This window comes from Amaranthus tricolor, chromosome 13, assembly GCF_026212465.1.
Source record: "Amaranthus tricolor cultivar Red isolate AtriRed21 chromosome 13, ASM2621246v1, whole genome shotgun sequence".
Taxonomy (NCBI): Eukaryota; Viridiplantae; Streptophyta; class Magnoliopsida; order Caryophyllales; family Amaranthaceae; genus Amaranthus; species Amaranthus tricolor.
The window spans coordinates 25898096-25908668 of NC_080059.1; the positions used below are offsets into that span (position 1 = coordinate 25898096).

At 35.7% G+C, this 10573-nt stretch overlaps 1 protein-coding gene across 2 annotated transcripts; it reads left to right on the forward strand.

Moving 5' to 3' along the window:
- The first annotated feature begins 3027 nt into the window (after window positions 1–3027).
- LOC130798197 (uncharacterized) lies at window positions 3028–10195 on the forward strand. Of its 2 annotated transcripts, XM_057661086.1 has the most exons (4): window positions 3028–3176; window positions 4749–5612; window positions 5702–5732; window positions 9972–10195. In XM_057661086.1, exons 2-3 carry the CDS (start codon window positions 4754–4756, stop codon window positions 5716–5718), a joined length of 876 nt encoding a protein of 291 aa, XP_057517069.1. In that variant the 5' UTR covers window positions 3028–3176; window positions 4749–4753; the 3' UTR covers window positions 5719–5732; window positions 9972–10195. The 2 variants fall into 2 exon arrangements, with proteins under 2 accessions (XP_057517069.1, XP_057517070.1); XM_057661087.1 differs by lacking the exon at window positions 3028–3176 and having other exon boundaries at window positions 4203–5612; window positions 9987–10195.
- The last annotated feature ends 378 nt before the right edge of the window (window positions 10196–10573 follow it).

Consider the following 10573-nt stretch of genomic DNA (forward strand, 5'->3'; position numbering starts at 1 on the left):
TCGTTCATTCTTCATTGACCATTAATCCTTGTTCATTCTTCATCGATCATTCTTCATTGATCATTGTTCCTTGTTCATTCTTCATCGTTCATTCTTCATTGATCATTGATCCTTGTTCATTCTTCATCGTTCATTCTTCATTGATCATTGATCCTTGTTCATTCTTCATCGTTCATTCGTCATTGATCATTGATCCTTGTTCATTCTTCATCGTTCATTCGTCATTGACCATTACTCCTTGTTCATTCTTGATCGTTCATTCTTCATTGATCATTGATCCTTGTTCATTCTTCATCGTTCATTCGTCATTGATCATTGATCCTTATTCATTCTTCATCGTTCATTTTTCATTTATCATTGATCCTTGTTCATTCTTCATCGTTCATTCTTCATTGATCATTGATCCTTGTTCATTCTTCATCGTTCATTCGTCATTGACCATTAATCCTTGTTCATTCTTCATCGTTCATTCTTCATTGATCATTGATCCTTGTTCATTCTTCATCGTTCATTCGTCATTGACCATTAATCCTTGTTCATTCTTCATCGTTCATTCTTCATTGATCATTGAACCTTGTTCATTCTTCATCGTTCATTCTTCTTTGATCATTGATCCTTGTTCATTCTTCATTGATCATTGATCCTTGTTCATTCTTCATCGTTCATTCGTCATTGATCATTGATCCTTGTTCATTCTTCATCGTTCATTCTTCATTGATCATTGATCCTTGTTCATTCTTCATCGTTCATTCGTCATTGATCATTAATCCTTGTTCATTCTTCATCGTTCATTCGTCATTGATCATTGATCCTTGTTCATTCTTCATCGTTCATTCGTCATTGACCATTACTCCTTGTTCATTCTTCATCGTTCATTCTTCATTGATCATTGATCCTTGTTCATTCTTCATCGTTCATTCTTCTTTGATCATTGATCCTTGTTCATTCTTCATTGATCATTGATCCTTGTTCATTCTTCATCGTTCATTCTTCATTGACCATTGATCCTTGTTCATTCTTCATTGATCATTGATCCTTGTTCATTCTTCATCGTTCATTCTTCTTTGATCATTGATCCTTGTTCATTCTTCATTGATCATTGATCCTTGTTCATTCTTCATCGTTCATTCTTCATTGACCATTGATCCTTGTTCATTCTTCATCGTTCATTCTTCATTGACCATTAATCCTTGTTCATTCTTCATTGATCATTGTTCCTTGTTCATTCTTCATCGTTCATTTTTCATTGATCATTGATCCTTGTTCATTCTTCATCGTTCATTCTTCATTGATCATTGATCCTTGTTCATTCTTCATCGTTCATTCGTCATTGATCATTGATCCTTGTTCATTCTTCATCGTTCATTCTTCATTGATCATTGATCCTTGTTCATTCTTCATCGTTCATTCGTCATTGATCATTGATCCTTGTTCTTTCTTCATCGTTCATTCGTCATTGACCATTACTCCTTGTACATTCTTCATCGTTCATTCTTCATTGATCATTGATCCTTGTTCATTCTTCATCGTTCATTCTTCTTTGATCATTGATCCTTGTTCATTCTTCATTGATCATTGATCCTTGTTCATTCTTCATCGTTCATTCTTCATTGACCATTGATCCTTGTTCATTCTTCATCGTTCATTCTTCATCGATCATTCTTCATTGATCATTGTTCCTTGTTCATTCTTCATCGTTCATTCTTCGTTGATCATTGATCCTTGTTCATTCTTCATCGTTCATTCTTCATTGATCATTGATCCTTGTTCATTCTTCATCGTTCATTCGTCATTGATCATTGATCCTTGTTCATTATTCATCGTTCATTCGTCATTGACCATTACTCCTTGTTCATTCTTCATCGTTCATTCTTCATTGATCATTGATCCTTGTTCATTCTTCATCGTTCATTCGTCATTGATCATTGATCCTTATTCATTCTTCATTGTTCATTATTCATTTATCATTGATCCTTGTTCATTCTTCATCGTTCATTCTTCATTGATCATTGATCCTTGTTCATTCTTCATCGTTCATTCGTCATTGACCATTAATCCTTGTTCATTCTTCATCGTTCATTCTTCATTGATCATTGATCCTTGTTCATTCTTCATCGTTCATTCGTCATTGATCATTGATCCTTATTCATTCTTCATCGTTCATTTTTCATTTATCATTGATCCTTGTTCATTCTTCATCGTTCATTCTTCATTGATCATTGATCCTTGTTCATTCTTCATCGTTCATTCGTCATTGACCATTAATCCTTGTTCATTCTTCATCGTTCATTCTTCATTGATCATTGATCCTTGTTCATTCTTCATCGTTCATTCGTCATTGACCATTAATCCTTGTTCATTCTTCATCGTTCATTCTTCATTGATCATTGAACCTTGTTCATTCTTCATCGTTCATTCTTCTTTGATCATTGATCCTTGTTCATTCTTCATTGATCATTGATCCTTGTGTTCATTCTTCATCGTTCATTCTTCATTGATCATTAATCCTTGTTCATTCTTCATCGTTCATTCGTCATTGACCATTAATCCTTGTTCATTCTTCATCGTTCATTCTTCATTGATCATTGATCCTTGTTCATTCTTCATCGTTCATTCTTCTTTGATCATTGATCCTTGTTCATTCTTCATCGTTCATTCGTCATTGATCATTGTGAAGGAATATGTCCGTAGACATTTCCGACAATTACTAAATATAAATATATAGGATATTTATGAAGATAATAAAGTTAATTATTATTAGTAATTATATTTGCTTGCTAGAGAATAAATATAATTGGTGGGTCAATAATAATTGGACCACAACTAATATAATTAATCCTATAAGGTCTTACAAAAGAATCAATTGAACGGTAAATGACTCGGGCCCATTAGGAGTATGGGCTTGCGATCCAATTAGGTTAACAAAAGAATCGGTTTCTTTTTGACCTAGGTTACTAGTATTATATGAGGATATAATGCTAGTAGTGGAGAAGTGGGGATAATGGGACGATGGATGTGAGTATTATTGAAAAACCAGAAAAAGCAAGAGAAACAATCTCTTCCGTTCTAGCAAACGTTGGTGTTCAATTGATTCCGGTAGACCGAATAGAGGAGCAACGCTTGAGGCTCTCCATATTATCTTATCGCGTTATTTTCGTGGATTTCACGCTACAAAGGTAATATAGACTAATCCTTTTATATGATTCATATGTTTGATTATGTTTATGATCCTGAGATAGATGTTAGGGAAGTGTTTCCTGAAATTCCGCTTTAAGCATCCATCGTATCCCAACAGTGGTATCAGTTAAGCCTAATTCATAATATTCATATGATTTTTTTTTTCTCTGGAACAAAATACAACCGTTTCTTTTTCATGAAAATCAGGTTTTTTTATGATAACTGTTTGGAAGTTATTCATAATATTCCATTTCAATTAGATTGAAATTCAAATGCAAAAACTTGTTTTTCCTGATTTTTGAAGCCATTCATCCCAAATATTGTATATCCATTCGAATTTGTTCGAATTAATCAAAAAAAAAAAAAAAAACATCAGTTTTTTTTGGATGAAAATTCGAAATTTTGTGATAACTGTCTTGGGGATTTGATCAGTTACGAAACCCACACACAATGAATTGTTAAAACACAAATTTTGTTCATTGTTAATTGTGTTTTTCGTTAAGGAATTCAAGGTTTTGGATCGAAAACGCTTAAAACCTTTTTTTATCCCCAATTCAATTTTAATTGTTAAAACACAAAATTTGTTCAATTGGCTTGAAATTTAAATGCGAAAAACTTGTTTTCCCTGAAATTTGAAGCAATTCATGCACAAAGATTGTATATCAGTTCGAATTTGTTCGAATTCATCAAAAAAAAAAAAAAAAAAAAAGAAAAAAAGGGAAACAAAAACCGAAAACAAACCGGGAAGCATGCGCACGCCACGAGTTGTCTGAGGTGGCTTAGTGGCCGGAGGGAGGCACAGCTGCGTGGCACGGCAGTTGTGTAGCCGCTCCTCGAAGGCGGGCTGGTGGGGCAGTGGTGAACCGGCTCCTGGAAGGGTTGCTGGGTTCCCTTCTTTCCCTTTGCTGTTTTCTTTGTTCCAGTAGCTTAGAGGAAGGTGATCAATGGAAATTCATGGAAGCTTCATGAAGATTAGTTTTTTTTTAGGGGCCATACTAGATCATCTTTTATTCATGCTTTTATTTGCTTTGAGCGTTTATTTTGGTCTTTTCATGCATAAGTTAATGTATTGGTTAAATATGCTATGTGTTCACTTAATATTAACCATGCTAATTAACTTGAATCCCCATAAATAATATTGAGTTTTATTGTTTTTCCAAACAACACCTATAAGCCTTTGATAATGAATAATACATTCTGCCAAAGCGAGGTATTGCTCATAAATCTTGGGATATGGGGTAAATTTTTTTTGAAAATTTACAGGTTCATGTTTGGTTTCACTCAACAAAATCATCAAAAACAAAGTTTTGGGTTTTGAAACTAAGAGATAGGATTGAACAAGAATTATCAATCTATCTACTAAGAATTATAATTAGTTATAATTAGTAAAACGTTTACTTACCTTAACTACTATAGTTAAAGGCAGGGCCAAAGTCCGTTTAACTGTAATGGGAGAGGATCTTAGTTGTTATTTATTCAAAAGGGGATTTTAAAATTTTGAATAAATTATTAAATTGTTTAATTACTGCTTATTGATAGACTATTAATTTTACTTTATTACATTGTTGTAGAAATCATGTCTGGTTCAACTAACAACAACACTCCTGCTTTTAACTTGCGCTGTGTCTTGGAAAAAGACAAATTGAATGCAAACAACTTCCTTGAATGGGAAATGGCTGTGAGAATTGTTCTCAGAGCTGAAGGAAGGGAAAGTGTTCTTGACACTCCACTCCCTGAACCCCTGCCAGAAACTGCAACAGTTGCAGAGAAAAGAGCTAGGCAAAATCTCGAGGCCAATTCTGTGCAAGTAACATGTCTGATGCTTGCTTGCATGGAACATGATTTTCAAAAACGTTTTAACAATCTTGATGCCTACACAATAATCCAGCAACTTAGAACAATGTTCGAAAAGAATGCTCGATTAGAGAGATTTGAAGCTAATTGTAAACTTTTGGAATGCAAACTGGGCAAGGGAAAACCCGTCGGACCCCATGTGTTCGCCTTAATAGGGCATTTTCAAGTCATGGAAAAGTTGGGTTTTCCTTATCCCAAAGAGCTGGCCACTGATATTGTGATCAGATCCTTGCCAGAAACTTTTGATGCTTTCAGATTAAATTTTTACATGCAAGGAGGGGAAGCAACCTTGCCAGAATTGCATGGTATGCTTATTCAGGCTGAAAGGAGCTTACCTTCTGAACCCGCACTGAAAGATGTGCTTATGGTCAGAAAGAATAAAAAGTTCAAGAAGAAAGGGGTTCCTAAATGGAATGGCAATGGTAAGGTAGTTACCACTAATGCCTCTCCCAGACCAAAGGCTACTCCAAAGGCTAAAGTAGCAGCACTACATGAGTGCTACCACTGCCACAAGATTGGCCATTGGAAGAGGAACTGCCCCGTCTATCTAGAAGAAAAGAAGTCTGGTGCTTCATCTTCAGGTATATATGTTATTGAAATTAATTTAGCGACTTCGGCTTCTTGGGTATTTGATACTACTTGTGGGTCTCACATTACTAGTAATGTGCAGGGTCTAAAAAGAAGTAGAAGCTTGAGCAAAGGTGAGGTGGATCTCCGAGTCGGAAATGGAGCAAGAGTTGCTGCTTTAGCTGTTAGAGTTTATATTTTAACATTACCCTCTGGTTTAATTTTAGAACTAAATAATTGTTATTATGTTCCTGCCATCACCAAGAACATTATTTCAATTCCGGTTTTGGACACGGAAGGTTTTTCATTTACTATTAAGAATAATTGTTGTTCTGCATATTTAAATGATATGTTCTATGTTTCAGCTAAATTATTAAATGGGTTGTATGTGCTAGACTTAGAAACTCACATCTATAACATAGACAGCAAGAAACGTAAAACAAATGATTCAAACCCCACTTACCTATGGCATTGTCGATTAGGCCACATAAGTTCAAAACGAATAGAGAAACTTCATAAAGATGGAATTCTAAAATCATTTGATTTTGAATCATTTGGTATTTGCGAGTTTTGTTTGATGGGAAAAATGACAAAGTCACCTTTCACAGGTACAAGTGAAAGGGCCAATGACCTCTTAGCTCTCATACATACTGATGTATGTGGACCTATGAGTACCGTGGCTCGGGGTGGTTACAGCTACTTTATAACCTTTACTGATGATGTAAGCAGATATGGATATGTTTACCTCATGAGACATAAGTCGGAGTCCTTTGAAAAGTTCAAGGAATTTCAAAATGAAGTAGAAAACCAACTTGGGAAGAAAATAAAAGCATTACGATCCGATCGTGGTGGTGAATACTAGTCTCACGAGTTTGATGATCATTTGAAAAATCAAGGCATACTCTCACAATTGACTCCACCAGGAACACCACAATTAAATGGCGTCTCTGAGAGGAGGAATCGAACTCTATTAGATATGGTTCGATCAGTGATGAGTCTTGCTGATCTTCCTATTTCATTTTGGGGATTTGCATTGGATACAGCTGCATTCACACTTAATAGAGCACCTACCAAAGCAGTGGAAAAGACACCATATGAGATGTGGACGGGAAAAGTTCCGAAGTTGTCTTTTCTAAGGATTTGGGGTTGCGAAGCTTATGTTAAGCGTTTAATATCTGATAAGCTAGCACCCAAATCTGACAAATGTCTTTTTGTGGGTTACCCAAAAAAGACAAAGGGATACTACTTCTACAACCAAAGCGAAAACAAAGTGTTTGTTGCTCGCAATGGTGTTTTTCTAGAACAGGAATTTATTTCTAGAAAAACAAGTGGGAGTAATGTATATCTCGAAGAAGTTCGAGATGAGCAACAAATGGATAAGGTTAACACCTCATTAGAGGCGCCCCAGCATGAAAATGCCCAGGAGGAAATACATTCAACGCACTTACCTCCTACCGCCCCAAGTGGAGAAAATCCACTCGAAGTCACTCTACCTAATGAGGCAGAAACTTCTCTTGTTGTTCCCCTACGTAAGTCTAGTAGGACAATAATTCCGTCAAGAAGATATATTGATTTCCTTTTGACTGAAAACTCTGAAATAACCATGTTAGAATCAGAAGAGCCTACTAGTTACAAAGATGCTTTGGAGAGTCCTGACTCCGAAAAATGGCTTGAAGCCATGAAATCTGAAATGGATTCCATGTCTGAAAACCAAGTTTGGGACTTGGTTGATTTGCCTGATGGGGTAAAACCCATTGGATGCAAATGGATTTTCAAACTGAAAACAGACAAGGATGGAAACATTAGTGTTTTCAAAGCAAGGTTGGTAGCAAAAGGTTTCAAACAAATTCATGGTATAGACTATGATGAAACTTTTTCTCCAGTAGCCATGCTAAAATCCATTAGGATAATCCTTGCAATAGCTGCCTTTCATGACTTTGAAATATGGCAAATGGACGTCAAAACTGCCTTTTTGAATGGGTTCTTAAAGGAGGATGTGTACATGACACAACCACAAGGTTTTGAAGATCCGAAAAATCCAAGGAAAGTATGCAAGCTTAAGAGATCCATTTATGGATTGAAGCAAGCATCAAGGAGTTGGAACCTCAGATTTGATGAGGCAGTCAAAGAGTTTGGTTTTCTTAGAAATGAAGAGGAATCTTGTGTATACAAGAAGTTAAGTGGGAATAATATCACCTTTCTGGTCTTGTATGTAGATGACATACTCCTCATTGGGAATGACAAAAATATGCTTGAGTCAGTCAAGCAATGGCTTAAAAGTCATTTCTCTATGAAAGACCTGGGAGAGGCTGAGTACATACTGGGAATAAAGATCTATAGGGATAGATCGAGGAGACTTATTGGACTAAATCAAGAGACTTACATAGATAAGATTCTCACAAAGTTCAAAATGGAAAGCTCCAAAAGAGGGTTTATTCCTATGCAACATGGCATTAAACTTTGCAAGACTATGTGCCCATCGAGTTCAGAAGAGTTCAAGCGTATGAATAATGTTCCTTATGCTTCTGCAATAGGATCAATCATGTATGCTATGATATGTACTCGACCAGATGTTGCATTTGCTTTGAGTATGTGCAGCAGATACCAGTCCAATCCAGGAGATGCACACTGGATAGCAGCGAAAAATATCCTCAAGTACTTAAGAAGGACAAAGGATAAATTTCTGGTATATGGCGGAGCTAATGAGTTGTTTGTCACTGGATACACTGATGCAAGCTTCCAAACTGACAAAGATGACTTTCGATCCCAATCTGGTTTCATATTTTGTCTGAATGGAGGAGCTGTGAGCTGGAAGAGCTCCAAGCAGAGTTCAGTTGCAGATTCTACAACAGAGGCTGAGTACATAGCAGCAGCTGAAGCAGCAAAAGAGGCTGTTTGGATTAAAAAGTTCGTTAGTGAACTGGGTGTAGTTCCTAGCATTGAGAATGGCATCAAGTTGTATTGTGACAATGAAGGTGCTATTGCTCAATCCAAGGAACCTAGATCTCACCAAAAATCTAAACATGTTGAAAGAAAATTCCATCTTATTCGAGATATTGTTGGAAGACAGGATGTAATAATAAGTAGAGTTGATACCACGGATAACATAGCAGATCCGTTGACTAAACCACTCCCTCAGCCGAAGCATGAGAGTCATACTAGGTCTATGGGGCTTAAGCATATAGGAGAATGTCTTTAGGTTGTTTACTTCATGTTTACAATTATAAAGAATTTTGTTTACCATATGTTTGGAATGTTTATCAATAATATAAATGGTTTGTTTCTTATTTAATTGCTTGGTTTAGTATTAAATAAAATGTTCATATAATTTGTGTTTTCAATAGGATTATTGGAAACGTTTCGATAATGGAACCCTATAAGTGAACTGAAATCACAATTTATATAATGTCCCTAATCTAAATCACTAAATTGGACATAAGTGGTTTATTAAAGATTAGCATGTAATTAATTGATAGCTCGGTTCCATGGGCTATGGAAACATAGAGATGTTTAATCGATTACATGGATGCATACCTGATGCATTGAGACTTGACCTAATCTGATTCGAAAGGGCAGAATCGAATCCTTATATTTAGTGGATTCCTTAGACATGAGTATGTCTTAATCACTACGAAATAATTAGTTTAACCTTGACGCTGTTAAACGTCGTGCTGTAAAAGGAGGCTATAAAGGCAGTGATCAGGTGGGCTAAGAATTGAGTGGGAGTTATGGTCATACAAGAATGAATAAGTCCTCCTATGTGATAGGATTGGTGTGTAGGCCTCTTGATGAGCGAGAATTGAAAATTGCATGGCCATGCGGAATAAGATTAAATGGTTAATCCTTAGTTGAACAATTCGAACTCAGAGATCAAGAAACATAATTTGAGAAATAACACTGTGTTGTCAAATTTCACATTAAGTGGCTTAAGGAATTTATAATTGTGCAATTGTCTTCGGACAAGTGGGAGATTGAAGGAATATGTCCGTAGACATTTCCGACAATTACTAAATATAAATATATAGGATATTTATGAAGATAATAAAGTTAATTATTATTAGTAATTATATTTGCTTGCTAGAGAATAAATATAATTGGTGGGTCAATAATAATTGGACCACAACTAATATAATTAATCCTATAAGGTCTTACAAAAGAATCAATTGAACGGTAAATGACTCGGGCCCATTAGGAGTATGGGCTTGCGATCCAATTAGGTTAACAAAAGAATCGGTTTCTTTTTGACCTAGGTTACTAGTATTATATGAGGATATAATGCTAGTAGTGGAGAAGTGGGGATAATGGGACGATGGATGTGAGTATTATAAATATGTTTATTTAAAACTCTCACCATACACAATTCTCATATACAGTTATTGAAAAACCAGAAAAAGCAAGAGAAACAATCTCTTCCGTTCTAGCAAACGTTGGTGTTCAATTGATTCCGGTAGACCGAATAGAGGAGCAACGCTTGAGGCTCTCCATATTATCTTATCGCGTTATTTTCGTGGATTTCACGCTACAAAGGTAATATAGACTAATCCTTTTATATGATTCATATGTTTGATTATGTTTATGATCCTGAGATAGATGTTAGGGAAGTGTTTCCTAAAATTCCGCTTTAAGCATCCATCGTATCCCAACACATTGATCCTTGTTCATTCTTCATCGTTCATTCGTCATTGACCATTACTCCTTGTTCATTCTTCATCGTTCATTCTTCATTGATCATTGATCCTTGTTCATTCTTCATCGTTCATTCTTCTTTGATCATTGATCCTTGTTCATTCTTCATCGTTCATTCTTCATTGACCATTGATCCTTGTTCATTCTTCATCGTTCATTCTTCATTGACCATTAATCCTTGTTCATTCTTCATCGTTCATTCTTCATTGATCATTGATCCTTGTTCATTCTTCATCGTTCATTCTTCATTGATCATTGATCCTTGTTCATTCTTCATCGTTCATTCGTC